General features: G+C 35.2%; 1 protein-coding gene across 13 annotated transcripts in view; it reads left to right on the forward strand.

Moving 5' to 3' along the window:
- VPS13B (vacuolar protein sorting 13 homolog B) overlaps positions 1 to 18,455 on the forward strand; it is a 425,465-nt gene that overhangs the window by 73,433 nt on the left and 333,577 nt on the right. For all 13 annotated transcript variants that reach the window (XM_079302470.1, XM_079302474.1, XM_079302464.1 and 10 more), the window contains one exon: positions 10 to 134. In XM_079302470.1, coding sequence (XP_079158596.1) covers positions 10 to 134 — 125 coding nt within the window. The remainder of the gene's footprint in view (positions 1 to 9; positions 135 to 18,455) is intronic.

Here is an 18,455-nt window from a genome sequence, read left to right on the forward strand (position 1 = left end):
TTGTTCCAGATATTTGGTTTTCAAGCAGCACTGACTTCTTTGGACAGTAAAGGATTGTACTGCATCCCTGTTCCAGTTATCCCCTCATTCAGTACTGCTGTTTATGGCAAGGTGATCAAGTTCCCCAGATATTGGTGAGCATTAAACCTGTACTTTTGCATTTTTCATAAGGGATTTAAAAATGCCAAGCTTTGTGTATATCCCATAACTTCTCTGTCTCCTCTATCACAGTCTGCCATTAATTCTGTTCACAGGTGTCTTTGTGAGGATAGCTGTCAATAAACATTTTAGACCCTTGTTTGGCTGAGAAAACTGGAGCATGGTGCTAATGACACCAAGGTCACAGGTTCAATCCCTGTATGGGCAGTCACTTGAGATCAATGATCCCTGTGGGTCCCTTCCAACTGCATATTCTATGATACAGAAGCCCTGTGGTAGATGGCTTTCTTCTAGACCTTATAGATTTCTGCAGCCAGTTGCCATTCTTTCCTGAGCTGATACAAATGCTGAAGTTACATACTGAGGGTAAGCTTGGTGTTTTAACTGAATAGGTCAGCTTTTTCTTTTTTAAACTCAATCAAATAAAAAGCAGCAAACTGGGGGGTGTAAAACCCTCAGGATCCCAGACCTACAGTGTTTCTACTACACTTTTATTTGTTTGTCATTACAGTTGGAAGCGTTTCAACATTGTGATGAGATATTTAAACTGTTTGTAGTAGTTCAGATGTTAAATACAAATATTTTTCTTCTGCAAACAGTTCTGTACTTTATTTCAAAATGTGCTGTATAAATTTCTTTAGCCTTAAATGCAATGGAAATTCAGTATTTAAATTTATACAGTTCAAATCTTGTGATCATAAATGTCAGTGTGTAATAGTTTATGTTGATAGATTGCATTTATAAAACTATTTTCAGGAAAGTCCATTTTGACAATATTTTGGACTAGGTACTAGTTTTCTTTATCACTCATTTTGAGCAGTAGCTATCTGTTATACTACTTTATTGCTAAATCCATGCAAACAAATTTACATAAAGTGACAAGATAATATAAAAGCATGTTAATGGTTAAATACTTTGGCTTCAAACATTGTGTTGAACAGCTAATTTGGAAGATACATTTATTTGTGAAACCTTAAGGTATTATACAAAAAAGTTTACTTTTATGATTGTTCTTATTGTCATGTAAATAATATATTATTTTTCTTTAACAAGCTGTGATAGATACCATGTTAAGTGTAAATGCATCATCAGCACACCACCAGGTGGTAGCAGCCTGACTTTGTCATATTTTCTATCAATACTTTACAAAAGTATTAATGACTTCGAATTAGTTGCTGTTGTGTTGTACCATTTTGCTAAAAAAAAAAAAAAAAAAAAAAAAAAAGGGTTTGCAGGCTACCCTATAATCAATACTAATCAGAATACTTCAGAACTTTACTGACAGCCTTTCCTTATGTTATCTGACATTTAACACTAAGCTCTAGTTAGTAATCCTGGTTAGGAAACTGCATAAATAAATCAGTGTTGAATGACAAACTTAAATTTCTTTACTATGTTTTAAACCCCATGTTTAGTTGTACAAAATAAAAAAAAATATTTTAGGGATGAATTTTTAAATAAATCTGTCATCTGACAAGTTCTTGGTATTCAAGAGCTGCTGCTTTCTCCTGAGTGTGCTTGTGCTTGCTGTGCTCCATCTCTTGCTCACTCACACGTGGTTTCTTGTGCTTTTCCTTGTGCACTGTTTCACACTTGCCCTCACTCTGTCTTGTGTTCCTGATCTTGCCCTTACATTCTCTCTCTCGTGCATCCTTGGATTCTCTCATGTAATCTGCCTCTCTCACATTCTTTGTCTCTCTCTTTTAAAAATGCATTGTGTTACCATGCATGCCCAGCTGGAAAGAGCTGTAGTTTTGGGGAGTGGAGGCAGGGGACTGGTCCTGCCTTAAAACAGCAAACTGTCTATTGGCATTTATTAGAAGATATTGCTAGACCAACACTTACTATAGTACTGTGTTATACTGTATTTTGATGGTTTTCTCACTTTTTTCCTGTGATATGATCTCTTTCTATGGCTTATTTATTTATTAATGAAATAAAAAAATTTTATAAAATGAACTTGGTCCAACAATTTATCTAAACTAAGCAACACCAATTTGTGAGTAATAAAGTAGAAAAACAAATGAGTACAGCAGCAGCCTGGTTAAATGAAGTGTAGTTTGAAGTGAATAAAACTCCAGATGAAACGCATCAAATAGCACTTCAACTAAATCGAAATCAGCATGAGGACTGAGAGCTTCATTGAAGTCATGCAGTGAGTGAGAATTAGTCTGGTAGGATAACCTGGTAATGTCATTAAACTTAAATTCAGTCCCCCCTCCCAAATTATACCACCTGCTTTATTTGGATTTGTGGATTTCACATTCCAGAGTTTCTTAAAGTACACACATCTGATACTGCATGTGTTCTTCTATTTCTTTGTAGAAAATACATACCACAGACCATACCTTTTAAAAACAAAGACATTTTATGAACTGTTATGGAATCCCTTAGGTAGTATGTTTTGAGTTAGCAGTGAAAATCTCAACTTTATTTCTGACATAAATCAGTAGAATAGGTTTCTTTTCTAGTTTCACTACAATAATCTCAAAATTACTGTTATATACAGTGTATAAAATACTGTAGTAATATTTATTTTTTAAAACTAGTTGATAAACATTGGTAGGATGTTTTAACAGATAAAATTTCAGCAACGTCAACCCAGTAAATTTCAGTAAATAACCATAAACGATTGTAAAGTGCTGTTTACCTATTAAATTTATGTCTCTTTTAATTTCAGTTACTACACTTTCTTTGTATAAAAGAAATGTGCTCAAACTAGTTAACTAAGTCTTGGACATCTTTTAAATTGCATAGCTAATCTGGAAAGTACAAACCATCTGGTCTTTTGTTTTTGTCAAGAGTAACAAGATGCAAAATACAATGTTAATGTCAATATTTTACAACTGCTTTATGTAGTGTTGCATGCCAGATTGTAAAGCAGCTTTCAGGAGGATGTCTAAAACCAACTGAGAATTAGCAGAATATGGTTAAAAGCCTAGAGTGAATGACAAGAATGTTTATTGCCAAACAGAAATCTTGAGAGGAATTAGCTGATTTTCTTTTATTCTTTTGGCTTCAATGTCTGTGCTAACAGATGAGGTAACCTGGTGTGAGACACTTCAGTGTTATAACCTTCTATCACTTCTAAAATACCACTTCATTGTACTGCTGAAGAGTACTAGATTAGCATATAGAATATGGATTTGTAATAGCCTTCCTTTTATTTTTCTGTTATCTGGTTGATAGTGAAGTGTCCTTTCTATACCATGAGCTAGATATCACTCTAGCTATGTGTGTTACTTTATTGCTTTGTGTGTTACTTTATTGGTTTTTTTAACCTGTCTCCTCTAAACAAGTGTTCCAGACTCGTGGTTTTTGTTTTTCTTTATTGTGTCTGTAGGAAGTTTTTTGTTTACTGTCTCTACCTGTGACAGATTTTGAGACTCTGAGCTCTGGTAGAATATGGTTATAAATGAAGGTTACATCATTATACCTCATTCCTTTCTGTTCAGCTTCTTGGTCCTGTAGTCTACTTTGAAGAGATCTGTCCACTTGATAGTGAGTCTCCTCTTTCTTGTTTGGATACCAGAGCAATAGCTGCTGGTTTGCTGCTTTTAAGGAAGCACCAGTACAGGGTTGACTAACAGCTCATCATGTTAGGTTTGAGTGTGTGAATTAAGCTGTTATAAAGAGGTTGAGGACCTGCTGGGTACATTATTATCATCTAGGATTTTATGGTTTGCACTTGAATTATTAGAGTACAGAGCATTTCATTGATTGTTCTTGAGTTTTTACTCCGTCAGAACAAAAGTCTTGAATAGAAAATTGCAGTTAGATCTCAATAATTATTAATAAACAACAGTCTTTGAGATGCTTAATAGATGCAATTTCTGCAAAGATTCTTTATTTCGCGCTGTTCTCTGCAGACTGTCTTAAGAAATAAATTTCAGCTTAAATACATGCAGTGTGCTAATCTCCATCAAGATTCATCTTTCTGATGAAGAATTTTTGGTAACAAGAGATTTGATTTGTGTTGGCACTGTAGTTTCATTTCTTCAGTGTTTCTACTGAAGTGCTAATCATTATTGACAAAAGCTGACAAAAGTTTAAAATTTGCTTTGCTGTTAAAGGTAGTCACATGTATCATGTGCTGGGCACCTCAACTGTCCAGAGGTCTGTCACTTGTTTCACTTGTGAAAGCTGTGAATTACAGAGCTGACATAGCTATTTTATTAATATGTGCACTTACAGTTCTGAAAGATCACTTAGGAAATTTAGATGTAGTGCTCTTCACATGGAATGAATATATGCATTTTCTGTAGGCTCTTTTTATGAGCTCTAAAGAACATTTATATGGCATAGCTGTGCTTAATATTTCAACACAGATTTAACTGTGAAGGTAAACATTTACTGTGTCCTTAGAATATGCTGCATTTAGAGTAGATTGGCACATAAGGTTGTAACTGCTTTTTGGCTAGCTATTATGCAAAGATTTTGAAAAATGTACTTTGCCACCAATCTGAACATCAGCATTTTGTTTTCTCACCTGACTTCCTCACTTTTATTTCGATTTTATCATGGTGTGTTGTGAAATGGCTGCTTTGTACACACAAGCTAGTTTCTCTATTTTCTAGCTTTAATATTAATGTTACAAAACCCGAGAACTCTTACTCTCTCATTATTACTGCATAGGTTTTTGCTCAAACTTTTGTTACTATAAAGGTATTTGTGTTTTTATATTGCTTTACTTCCATTTTCTTCCATCATATGTCCCCTTACAAGGCAAACATCCCTCTCTTAAAGCTATGTACCTGGTATGCCATACCATTGTATTCTTATTTATAGAATTAATTCTTAGACTTGTTACACAAGTGAGTAAGGTCGTTATAGGTTCTAGCCAAGATGTGCACCTGCTCATGTCTGCTTCAGGGGTGATCTTGTAAATGTTGTGTACATTTAATGGTATCCCCATGATTTGACAAGGGTGAGAGCAATTAATGTTGATCTGCAAGCAGAGTGGTAGATGAAGATCTGGCTTCTTACACAGTAAGAAGTTATTTAGCAAGAAAATTAGGTTCTGCTGACATGGCCTTTACCAACAAGGTGCTATTGTGATGACAGTTGGAGATTTTAGAATTTGCTGCTCACCAAAGAGAGGATTAAAAGTGTATAATGGGGGATTGGGTGAACTATCTGCTTTTGTTACATTTTGACTAAAGCATCTTTGCAGGGCATGTCTAATAGAGTAATCTGCATGGGACTAGCAATCATAGTAAACTTGTGATCTTGGGAGTCACAAGATTTAGCTGTCATGACATTCAGTGCAGTTGTGCTAGTAAGAGTCAAGCAGATCCTACTGGCAGGTAATACAGAGCCAACCATCCAAACACTGTGAGCATTAGATCATAAATCTAGGAAGTTTTCCCACAAATTGACACTTAGGTCTTAATTTTGGCAGCCTGTTTTATTGGCTAGTCACAGTAGATCAAGAGCAGTGTCAATTTAGATTGGGTGTGGATTGCATTTCGCATGGGCGCTTGAGGGGCATGCTCATTTCTTGGGTCAGAAGCAGAAACAGGTTGAAAACACATGAAACTCATTTTGTAGCATTCAGTTGTGACTATTAGTTATGTCAGTAATTGAATTTAACTGCCAGATGAAAATTCGGGGTGTTCTTCAAAACAGGAAGGATCTGGGGTTGAATGCCTGAACAGATGGATTCAGTGTATGGGACAGGGGAGTTTCAGCCACCTCAGCATTGTTCCAGTTAGATCTGGTACATGTTAAAACCTCTTTGAACTATTGAGGTATGCCAGTGATAGGGGCTGTGCAAAAGCAGAACAGAACATTAATTCTCTTGGGTTGTGCAGAGGTGCTTGTGTAGTACTGCCTCACGTGTGAACAGCCAGAACAGCACAGTGAGGAGTGTGCTGGATTGCTTCAGCACTGCCCACTTCTCTGCTGTTGCCTAGAAAACGCATCAAAGAAGATAATATTAAATCACATTTTTAAAAATTAATTTTTTGGTAGGATATTAGGTGAGCAGTGAGTGACACACTCAAGTTTGATTTACTGTGTATTTTAGTGTTTGAGGAGTAGCTATGTCCATATAGCATATTGTGAACAGTAATGTAGGGTGATCTAGCAGCTTTAACAGAAGTACTTTTCATTGATTTAACATCTTGATTTATAAAAGTTCAAGGAGGTAATGCTTGTGTGAAGATGCATGAGGATGAAGATGCTTAAACAACATTTGTGGAACATTTCTAACCTGCTGTGATATGAGCATTTTAAGTTTCAACAAGAACATTTTGGGGCATTTTTCAACTGTACTATTCTGGAGGGAGCTGTTATTAGTTACCAGGAAAGGCATTTGGAACAGGAGGAGTTTTGCATTCTGAGTACATGACTTGCAGCTTGATTAGTGTAACAACAAATTAACTTCAGTTGCAAATCTCAAGTTTAATTTTTTAAAAAAATCAAGTCCAGATCAAACATTACTGTTTCTCAACAGATGTGGCAGGCAACATTCAGCAAATCTGTTGAAAGTGCACTTATAATCAATGTAAATTGGAAGCAGTTGTATTTTTCAGTATTGTCCATGAGCAGGAAATTCAGCAGAATTGATGCTAAAGGGTAGTCATTGTGAGTATTTCCAGTGTAATTATTTAGACTAATTAATTGTCAAGTTTCTTATTTGAAAATAAATTAAGCTTAGTAAGTAATATCTGCCCAGGGAAAGTGATTGCACATGGTGAATAGTTAATCCTTTTTTTTTTTTTTTTGGCAAGAGTTACCATTAGGATTTGCTGGCATTTATACTAGAAACAAGTTAATGGTATTTGAAAATGTGAAGGATTTTCAGGGTTGAAGCTGCATTTTGATTAGAGACTAGTGAAAGGTATTAAAAACCCAGTCTTAAAGCTGAAATGCTGTTACATAGCATAGATACTAAAGAAAAACTGGATCCCTGATATATATTTCTTTTCCACTGGAAATGTTTAGAAATTCTGTTTCTCTTGGTGGTTACACTATCAGTATAGAAGAACCTGTTAGTATTTTCAGTGATATTCTCTGCTATGAGGTTTTACCCATGTAGAATCTGGCTAGAAGGATGCACTGATAGCAATTCTTTGCACAAAGTTTGTTCTTTGTTTCTCCAGAATTTTACCTGCAATTTGGTTCTTTTTTTTTTTTCTGCTTCTAAGTAAAGCTGAATTATGAAGAAAAATAGTCTGTGCTGGCATCTCTGCTGCTAAATGACACATTGCTAGAAACCCATCTGTGACCCTAGGGTTTGGTGTTTTCTTGTGTCTCAGTTCATATACACATATCTATCTGTAGCTTAGTTTCCAGTCCCAAAAGGCAGGAAAAAGAAGAAAATTAGGTCTAAGAAGGACATATATAGAAGCTTCAGACTGAGGACAGCTTCTGACATGCTTGGTCCCTTCAGCATTGTTTGAGAAAGTGCCCTGGCCTGAGGCTGGTGGAGAGCAGGCAAACAGGTCAGCAGTAGACACAGCACAGACCATTGCTGGAGCCAGCACTCAGCCTCCAGAGCTGGCAAACAGGGATGCTTGAGACCTGTGTCCTGAAACTGGTTGTGTTGTTTGTGGTGTCATTTTGCCAGCCAGCCCTAATCAAATGTTGATTATTACACAGAATTTTGAAAAGCTGTACTTCAGTGTTGCAGTTGCTGTCTTACCTTTCACCTTTTTCTTTGCACCTTCTTTTTAAGGTAATGCCAGGGGAGTTGATAGGATTCAAAGCATTTTAAAAAAAATTTGTAGTAATTTAATACAATACCATGAAAAATAAAATGGTCTTTCATTAATTTGGCCTTTTAATAATTCTACAGGCAACTATATTGGATTATTCACCTTGTATGCCATATAATCCACCTTCACCAAAGTTGTGTGTTTACCTCTTGAATAAGCTATGCACTTACTTATTAAGCTGTGTAGAATTGCTGATTTTATTTATCTTTTGTTGTTTGTCATCATTATATTTATGGAGCATTTTTGCGTTGCTCTTCAAGGTGTAGCATCAATTGCACCTGAACTGAGGTGTCAGAAACCAGAGTTGAATTGTGCACCTACTCTTACAAGCACATTAATGTGACTCTCAATTGAAGCTGATAACCATCATAAATGGTGACTGCAAACATTTTATTAAAAAACAAACTGTATTTATGTTGATTCAGATAACCCAAATATAAAGCTGCTGTGAATGTTCAGCTGTCCATAATACCTTAGGATCTTTACTGCATCTTTGTTCATCTCCAGGTGGAAGAAACATTCTGTCCTGTGTCCAGTATCATTTGTTTGTTGTATTCTCATGCTTGTTTCCTCTGTGACCCAGAGGTGCTTTTTCTTTTTCATAGGAATAGTCCTCATAGATCAGGGTATCTTTGGTTCTGAGTGTTTCCTTGCATACAAACAATATTCCTTCTTAGCATTTTTCCTCAGTCACATCTATCCTAGTTGTTTATAGGTTTGTATTTTTTATTACTATTTCTTTAACAATACCTTTTAAAGGAAGTTAAAGTAACCTGTGTGCATACTGAGGGACAGCATTGAATGAGTACTGGGGTATGGTGTTGTATGAATGTTAACATTTGGATCTCCATTTGGACCTGTATGTTTGGTAAACATTGTTTTTCATTATGTTTTAATCTTCTAAAGGACACCAGCTCTCAGTTTCTGAACTAGATGTTTTAGCATGCTGGGTTTTGGGTGGGAATGTTAGAGGGCCATTTAAATAAACAAGAAAAAAAGAGCAAATAAAGGCATGCTCTGGTGGGATATGAAGCTCTTAAACTGTGAGAATAAAACCTGTTGAAGATACTTGTGACAATGGAAATGGAAAGGATTATGTTGGTTCAGACACCAGTAGAAAAATTGTGGATTGAATTGAATTTCAATTTAAAAATTGCTCAGATTTTTTTTTCTCATTATAATGTGTGTGTTTTTTTAAAACAAAAGTCAATATGACTATTTCCTTTGCTGATGTTTAACTAGTTTTTTATTTGAGTTTAATGACTGATTCCAAAATGAAAAATTGAATGGAAGGAAATATTTGGTAAACATGATTAAAATATTTATTTGATAATGAAGAAATATCCAGGGAGAATGAGAGAATTAAGAACCTGACTTTCATATTTTAAATGAGCCAATGGAGATGGGGCTTTTATAATGTTACTGATTTAGTCTGTTGATCTGAAAGTATATTCATATATTTGATTTTGCATGCATGTTGGATTTGGCTGTGTGTATATATATAATACAAGAAAATACATTTTTGATGTGCTTTACTGACAATATCTTCATTATGTGTGTATGTGATAATTCTGATGGTCTTGAAGACTTACTATGGCTTGTGGAGATTTTAAATGAATTGAATAGATGAGACAGTGAATAAATTGAAAATGAACTCAGGAAAGCTATATCCATAGAATCTGCTTCAAAGTTTGTATTATTTTTGAGGAATGAATGGTGTAAAGTAATGACAGAGTCAATGCTTAAAGATGGTAAATTTAGATTTAATAATAATTGTAGTCTTTGAAGTATGAAGTATTATGCATTTACTGAGATTTAATGTTTTGCTTTAAATAACTTTTGATAGCCTTTAAAACTCTTTTGAGGTTGATACTTAATGAGGCCACAAAACACTAATTTTAAAGTCTTTGTACTCCTGCAGTTACGCAGTGTGTGCATGTGAACCATTAGCACACCTTGTCCATTCATGTCCTTGCTGTTGAATACACCCTTGATCCATCCTTTGCTATATTAAAGGCTTTTCTGGTAATCAGAAAAGGAAAACAGGCTTCTCTGTTTCCAGTAACTTCTTTTCAATGCTGTGACTTCTTTCTTAAAGGATAGTGGAATTGACTTTTGAGGTACTGTGAGGCACAGAGTTAAGTCCTTTTATTTAGCAGCAAGGTTGGATTTAAAGGATCACTCTTCTGACTCCAACCATTGTGATTTACCTTTCTGGATTTGACAGAATTTAGATACAGAAAAAGAGCTTTGTGTTTTCAGTCTTGTGTGTTTTGTTTGTGAAATCTCTATTTACAGCAATAATTTTGTTCAAATACTAATTTAGTTTTGCTAATGCAGACATAGTAATGCTCTGGCTAGCTATAAAAAATTTGCCAGAATTTCAAGTAACCTTTTTTCTTTTAGTGTAAATTTTCTTTTTCTTACCAAAATATTTTATCTATTTATGAAAGAAAATAAACAGCATGCAGAAGTTTTTTAGTAGAAGAAATTCACAGAAGCCCCCATATCAAACCCACTCACCTTTTTGGACAAATTTTTTTACTGAGATCGGTTGTTAGTGTTTACTTCAAGTTGGGATTGTGTTCAGCTCTTAAATCTTCAGCAAGGAATTTGAAACTGTGTTATTTCCCAAGGAGACCTTTGAACTGGGTTTGTCAGTGCAGTTTTCTTCACTGAGCACCAGCATGTTTGAGCCCTTCTGGCTCCCTGTTTTACCTGCTAATGGCAACCAAATGGTTCTGTGTGGCAGATTTAAAGGATTGATTTAATGGCTGTTTCTGCTGCTTCTGGATTGTGTGAAGGGGAAAGAGGAGAGGGAAAGGGAGAGGATGGGCTTACTTCCCTAGACAGTAAAGCAGGCTGCACTGTGGGAAGCCAGTTCCCAAACCCTGAACCACCCTGGTGGCTCCTGAGAGTGGATACACTGTAGTATCCAAAGCAATGGTGCTGGATTTATAAAAGCTATAAAAAAGAGTAATGCTTGCTTTGTTTTAATAAACACAGATCTTTGTGCTTTGGAGGTTTATGGCCACTGGCAAGTTTTACCTGGTCACCTCTGGTGGTTTTGGTCATCTGCAGCTGTTTAGTTACAGCCTCAGCAAGTTTCAGCTGACTCCTTCTTGTCCCCCACCAACAACTAACATTTACCTACAAGATAAATTGTAATTATGGCTGGCATAATTTAGTTTGGCATTGGTGCTTTTTCATGTAGTATCTCGTTCTCAGGAAAATATACAAGGCACAATTAAAATGTAGATGAAAAGTTCTCTGCTTTTCACATGATTGATTCCCTTTGTGCTACCTTTATTTAGCCAGTGATTCCCTACTGAATGTCCCTGCTTCTTCCCAGACTTGCTTCTGGCTTTTTTTTGTTTGTAATACATTTTGATTTTTGGCCACTGTAACGAATACTGATTTTTCTCATGGTCTTTATCTTTGGATCTTGTGGAACAATGCAGCTCTCATATCCCTTCCCTTGTTCTCACTAACACCCACCATCAACAACAGGGGTGATTCCTACAAACAAGTAAAAAAGTTAGACCTTGCAGAAGCAAAGAAACTCTGTATGTTTCAAGTCTAAGTAATAAAAAAAGCTCTGAATTCACATTGAGAGCATTCCATGAGGAAAGTTTCTTACCCCTTTTATTTCAGATCTCCTCTGCACACCCTTGTGGAGTTCTGAAAATGCAGTTCTTTAAAGATATAAGTCTATGCTTAACATATATGGTTTACACACATCAAAAACTTAAATACATAAAGAAGACCGACGTCTGCTTATTGTCTCCTCAGAGCAGGGAACTTGTAATTCATTATTTTATATATTAAAATAAGTATCATATCACTTTAATTATTTCTGGAGGCAAATATTAACTAGTCCTTAAAAAAAGAGTGTTTTTTGCAAAGAAAGAAATAGCAATTAGTTTTGCAGTTTGATGGCAGTTCAGATCCATAGCATCTGCCCCATTGATCAGTCAGTAACCTGAACTTGATCTAAACATCCTAAATAAGTTTTTCTAATGCAACTGCAGGTTTAAGATGTTCCTGCATTGCAATTTCAACAGCCACCTTAGTTGATCATGTGTCCAAAAATAAGACTGAAAACCCCCAATTCCCTGTTGATATCAACAGATTTTTTTGTTCAGATCTGTTGCATTTGGAGGCACATAGGCAATGACCAAGCTAGAAGTGATCATAAACTGCTTTCTGAAACTTTTACTTTATCCATGGGTAAAAAGACTTATCTGATGCTTAGTAAGGATAGAATCATGCTGGGGGAAATGACAACTTTCCTACTTTCACATTACAGGTGTTTGTTTTTCTTGCTCACTTCTCATGCTGTCTCATAGCATAGGTCACTGTTTCTCACTTCTTGCTGCTTCTCAAACCAGTATTATTATTTGCATGTAACAATCAAAATTTTTGATCTAATGGTCATAACTTGACCATTTGTCCAGATGGGACAAAATTAATTAAATTATTTAAAATTATTAAAAAACAACCTAAGTTTATATATGTCCAGAGTTGTGCATTCTTTGATTGAAAGGGGTTTTTTCCAAGGTCTCTTCCTTTTAGAAATTTTTTGATTTAATGATTTTTTCCTTGTAATAAGCATTAATTTTTGCTGTGCTGTATGAAGCTGAATTTTACTGTTCCATTAAAATGTACATTATATTGAGAATTGAGGATGGGTAGCCTCTGTTCATTTTCTAATCCATACTATAGTTTATACTCTGTCTATATTGTTTTGTTTTCACAATTGTTTCAAAGAAATCTGTGGGGATTTTTTTGAAGTTTGCATGTGACTGAACACTTTGGAAAACTGTTTTCATCGCTGACAACTTATTTCAGAACTGATATTAAAAAATCTATACAGAAGTTGATTTTAAAATGATAGCATTTTAATCTAATTCCATATCTAAAATTTTGAGAAATACCAGGTTAAAGTTTTGATTTACTGAAAAAAGAAAAAATTGGTGAACCTTTAAGTTCATTGTTTTCTCCCTTGTAATAAGTTGTATGATTAACAGTGTTTCCTACAAATAAGTGACCAAGGCAGCTACAGCTCCTGAAAATGCAGCAATGTCAGTGATGATGTAAGACACCAGCAGTTAGTGAAGTCTGTAGAAGAGCAGAAGCTGCAGACATCAGTCTTGGAGGTGTTTTTGGAATGAAATGTTCTAAAGCAAGTTTAATTGGTTGGGGTTTTTTTTTTAATAGTAGCTAACTTGATCCTCTAGCATGAATAGTTGTATGCTGCTCTCTGAAGACTGAAAATTGTGTTAGTGTATGTGGACATGTGCTATATTTGGGTTTTTTTGTGAATAGCAGTGACTTCATTTTGCATTTCAAACAATACTTCCATTTCCCTTCCTGCATGTTCCCTTTAGAGGTTTGATATTTGTCATTGAGGCGCTAGACATTGTTTCCTTTACAGTAATAATAGTTACTTCAATGTTAAGAAAAAGGATCAAATTTTTCATATTTTAAAAAAATGGGATATGACATGTCAGATTAAGTAGAAATACAGATTTGTTGTAGGTATGTAGATGAAGCCTTTGTTCATGTCTTATAAAACCAGCATACACTTTCTGGTTGCCTAAGAGGAAAATTGTGCAAATGGTGACTGAAATTATTTGGGCATTTAAATTGCATTCAGGTTCTTCTAAGGCACAGATGCTAGGTTCTAGTAGCAGGTTCCTGGTTTTGTTATTTTGGAAAAAATGAACTAATCGTATTTTACTGTACAGGATATGAGTAATAACAAAAATCAATTTTTTTCAAACATTTTGCTGGTTCCAGCTTTGCAGTTGGGGACTCTGTATAAACCTCTGGACCCAGCTGTTCACCACTATATTCTTTCAATCACTCTGAGGTGTTGATTTTACAAGAATGAGTTGCTGTTCCTAAAGTCTACAAGCTGAAAATATTTCATACCGGGCCTGTGAACTTAGATGGATTGGTTATATTGGTGCCTATGCATTCTGTGTAATAAGGACCAATTCATGTTTTTCAAAAATAGCAAAGAAAACTATTTTCTTTAATGGTATGCCAGATTTATTAGAATATTTCAGCAAGTCTGTATTACAGTTTGTCAGCAAACTGGGTACAACCAAAGTGTATTTAAAAATCATTTAATTAGGACAGATTCATTTTCACTCCTTGCCACTACACAGCAAGACTTGCTTGTTCATATTTCCTTAAATTTATTCTGGAACTTGTCCAAGTTCAGCTTTAATGAGTAGCCTATCCTGCTAGTTAGGATTTATTTTACCCTAGAGAAGAGTGTTTGAATTGGTAGTTTTTTAACCTGTTCAGTTAAATGAACATATGTTCAGAACTGCATCTTAACTCTTGAGTGCAAAGACTTGGAAATAATTATTCCTACTGTTGTTGCAGTTCTAAAATGCAGTTTAGGTAGTGTTTTTAGGCCCAAACTATGTGCCACAACTGTTTTAATAAGGTGAAGAGTTTTGATATGAAGTTGCTTAATGCAAATTTAATGATACAGTATAGAACCACAGATCTGATTTGGTTTATTGAAAAAAATTATTTATACTTGTATTTTCACTTATTACTTGAATATATCTCTTGGGTCATAAAACTTGGTTAAATATAGCTCAATACCTTATTAATGATGTATTTTCCATATTAACATGTGCAGGTTGGTGGCAAAGTTAGATTTTAAGATCTTTTAAATGCATTATTTGTGTTTCAAAACTATTATAATAAATCCTGAATTAGAATTGTGCTTTCGTCACTTGCTGGGTCTAGTTAAAATTTCCTTTAAGCAACATTTGCTGCACACATGGTACAATGCTTCCCCTGCCTTGATTTTTTTTTTTTTCTTTAGAAAAGGATTTATTTTCAACTCCCCATTCCTCCAAACTTATCTGAAAAGGACCAGAAGACTGTAATCCTATGGGATTGTTAAAGCACAATAAATGTAGAATTTGCATATTGTTAAAAAAAATTATATGCTGTTACTACTCCTAAGGGACAATTTTATGTGAAACTTTTAAGTTCTGAAGGTAGTATAGGTCAGTACAGTAGCTGTAATATCTATTAGTCAAATAGTCAGACTTTTAAAGCAAAATCTTTTGCAGTGCTATATTGTAGGCTGTGATTGTCACAGCTCTTCAGATTCCCTTTGAAATACATTCATTTGTTAATAAAAATGTGTTTAGATTAACTTATTGCAGAGTCATGTTCATTCTAAAATTTGCTGAGAAATGTTTTCTACCTTCTTTGTTCCTTCCCAGTTTTACATTAGGAAACTTATCTTTTGGAATATTTAAACACTTTGTTCTGAGATACTTAGGTTTAATCCTGCAAATTCAGAAGTAAGGGGGAAAACAGAAAATCTTGTGTGAAAGGATAACAAAAGGAAAAAAATACCAGAAAGGAAAAGTGTAACAGCGCACTTTCATACTGAGATAGATAATAATGGATTACATTACATGGTTTAAAAAAAATAAAAACACCAGGAAACAACCTGATGTCACTATGCATTACATTTTTTTTCCAGGTAATGCATGCAAAAGCTTTCCTAATATGCATAGCTAGTTTTCCAACTTCAGTTCTGTGTATAAGAAATGGGTTATGCTGTCTGTCTTATCTCAAGTTTTAAAATAATTATTACGTATACCATTTTTTCCCCCAGGAATGGATTTTCTGAAGTACAGAATTACCTTTTTGTTTTTTTACTTGTTTACTCAAGCACACCTATTTTGCTTAAATTGGTCAATTACTGAACTTGGATTTAAAATGTAGGAATTTCAGGAAAACAAGTTCAAATTCTAACTTGGTGTGAACATCAGAAAAGGTCTCAGAATTGTTGTCTCCACCTGTGCTTTTCACGGTACTCAGGGCTTTTCTTTGAGTGCCTACAAGCATATGTGTACATTTGCACAGAGCATTTCTTGTGTATCTGAGGAGCTGAAATGGGACACATGTTTTATGTAATTGTATCCACAAGACAGTGATCATGTCTCCTCTTGTGCATTTTGCATTTGTGTGGTGGAAATGGTCAGAATATGTTCCAGGCTCTTTATTCCTTTTGGGTGTCTGAGTCAAAGTGTTTTTCTGTAGTGATGGTTTTTTTGGGTCTTGTTTTGCTTTTTTAAACCAGGCAGCATCTGTCTCTATTTGCCTGACTTAATACTGGTATTATTTTCAGTTTTTATGTCATCTCTCCTTTTGTGTCAACTCTCCTTAAAGTAGTTCTAGTTTTCAGATTTGGTAATTTTCTGATGTTTTGAAAAATGATATTTTTTTAAATGGATTTTTTACACCTGCTAAATTTGGGTGTGTTTGAATACGTTCTTTTCTATGATTTGTACTTTTTTGTGAGAAGAGAATTTTCTGGAAAGGTTTAATTTCAAGCTGAAACAGAAAGAGCTCCAGGAGTTTTGTACAGATATTTTTTACTCTTCTGGTGACCTACTGTGCAACAGTTGATGGAAGTGAGCCTGGAATGGGGTGTGGTCATGCACTCCAGCAAGGTGTGTACCTGGCTGCCAGCAGTTTAGGCAGGTGGGAGATGCACAATTCTCCCAAATCAGTCATACGTAACTTCTTTGTTCTAGCTCACTGTTCGGTGTTTGTGACTCCTGTTAAAACAAACAAATTCCAAAAAACCCCAACCAAACAAGACTTAGTACAAGATCTCTTCTTCAAAGGCTTCTGATGAGTTTCAATTTTCCTGGTAACAAAGGCTGTACCTATTGGTAGATTCAGACTTCAAAACAGATTTATTCAAACAGGAGACCGCTCTTTTTGCGGGGGTGTTGTGGAGCATGGTGTGTGTTCATATGAAAGAAATTTCTGCTACCAGACACAAGGCTGAGTTCTTCCATATAAACATATGAAATGTTTTTCCTTTATTCATGTTTTTTCTGCAAATGGCATTTGAAGCTGGCAGCATAATTGTGTCATTAGCTTCAATTGAGTTGCAAATCAGAGGCAGTCTTGTTTCTGGTTTCCTCCCCCTTCTCAGCGTTTTTGAGACAGGTAATCCTGATTCCAAGCTTTATGAGGTTGGAAAACCTCATTCTGAAGAATGCTGATTACTATTACAGAAGGTTACAACATCTGTTTTTGTTTGTTCTTTGTCCTTGAACTGTATTTACATCCATGTCTGAAAATCTTTAATGAGTATCTTGTTTCATAAGAATCAGTTTTTATTTTAATATTAAAATATTGAGGAGCAGTGGCTATTGTGGATGTGCTTTCACTGTCACTTTGATCTGTGGTATAGATATCCACAGCTGAGAAGTGTTGTAATGTCCTTTTAAAAGTAGTGGGCAGAAACAGTGACCTGCAGAGACATTAAATTTATAATCCTCAGATTTTGAATGAATGGATCTCTGTTATGTCTACAAGTGGTGTTGTCTTTCGATTTGCCTGATAAAGTATTAGACCACAGTGTTAGGTGTGGATATTTGTTTTTACTGTAGGTATCTAACACTGAGCTTAATTCCTCTTGGGTCAGAGAAAATGGTTTTCACTTACCATCTGTTTGCTGGTATTGACAAGGAATTAAAGGAAGGAGCTCTTTTTAGGATTTGAGGTGAATGCTTTTATGGCCAAGTCTAAATTCAGTTTGATGACATTATGTTTATCTGTACAACTGTGTAAACACAGTGGTTGAGAGATATCTTCAGGTCTTCAGCATGCTTATTTTCAAACCATGCTTTATAAGTCACATCTGCAGCTTAGGGGCCAAAAGTTTTAGCAGCATAATATTTTATTACTCTGATTACTTGTGATCCTGGGTCTGAGAAGTGATATAGTATTTTTCTGTTCACAGTTGTCTTGCTGAAGGCCCACTCTCACAATCAGATGCAGAATATTTAAGAAGGCTACTCTTTATTCCCAGAATTTTGTGACTTCATGCTGCTACAGGTTTTAGAATTTGAGCATCACAAATGGCTTGCTTCTGAATTCATGGAGCCTCCTGCAGAGTCTCTACTGCCAGTACTACCTCACATGTGTTAGGTCATACAGCTGCTAGCATTTTCTTTTGGGCCTAAATAGGAGATGTGATGTATTATGGCTGCTTCAGAGAGTTCCTTGGAAGATTTTGATTTTGCTGATCTGAAGAGTCATTGAGTGTCTGCATGTCTTTACATTTTCAATAAATTTTCAGCATTTTGGTAAAGCATGCTTTTTTCCCAGGGCCAATGGATTTTGTGTGCAGTTTTAGCAGCTTTGCCCCATTTGAGATCTGATGCTCAGTGGAACATTAACCTGCTATTTATTTTTAAGGGGTTTTAAACATGTCCCTGAAGTTTTCTAATAGAGGAGATTCTCCAGGATGAGAATGAGCTAATACATGCATCAGTAATTATGTTTCATGGATTCACAGAATGGTTAAGATTTGGTGCAGCCTTAAAGATCATCTAGTTCCAGCCCTCCTGCCATGTAGGAAATTAGAGAAAATAATGCTAAATAGCAGAAAAGGTACACTTCAGTGAGTAGAGCAAGAATGATAATGCTAAAAACATGACACAGGAAAAGGCTCCAAACTGAGAGGGCTAAAGAAACCTTTATAGTTTTTGTTGAATGTAGCAA

The sequence above is a fragment of the Erithacus rubecula genome (assembly GCF_903797595.1).
Source record: "Erithacus rubecula genome assembly, chromosome: 3".
Classification (NCBI taxonomy): Eukaryota; Metazoa; Chordata; class Aves; order Passeriformes; family Muscicapidae; genus Erithacus; species Erithacus rubecula.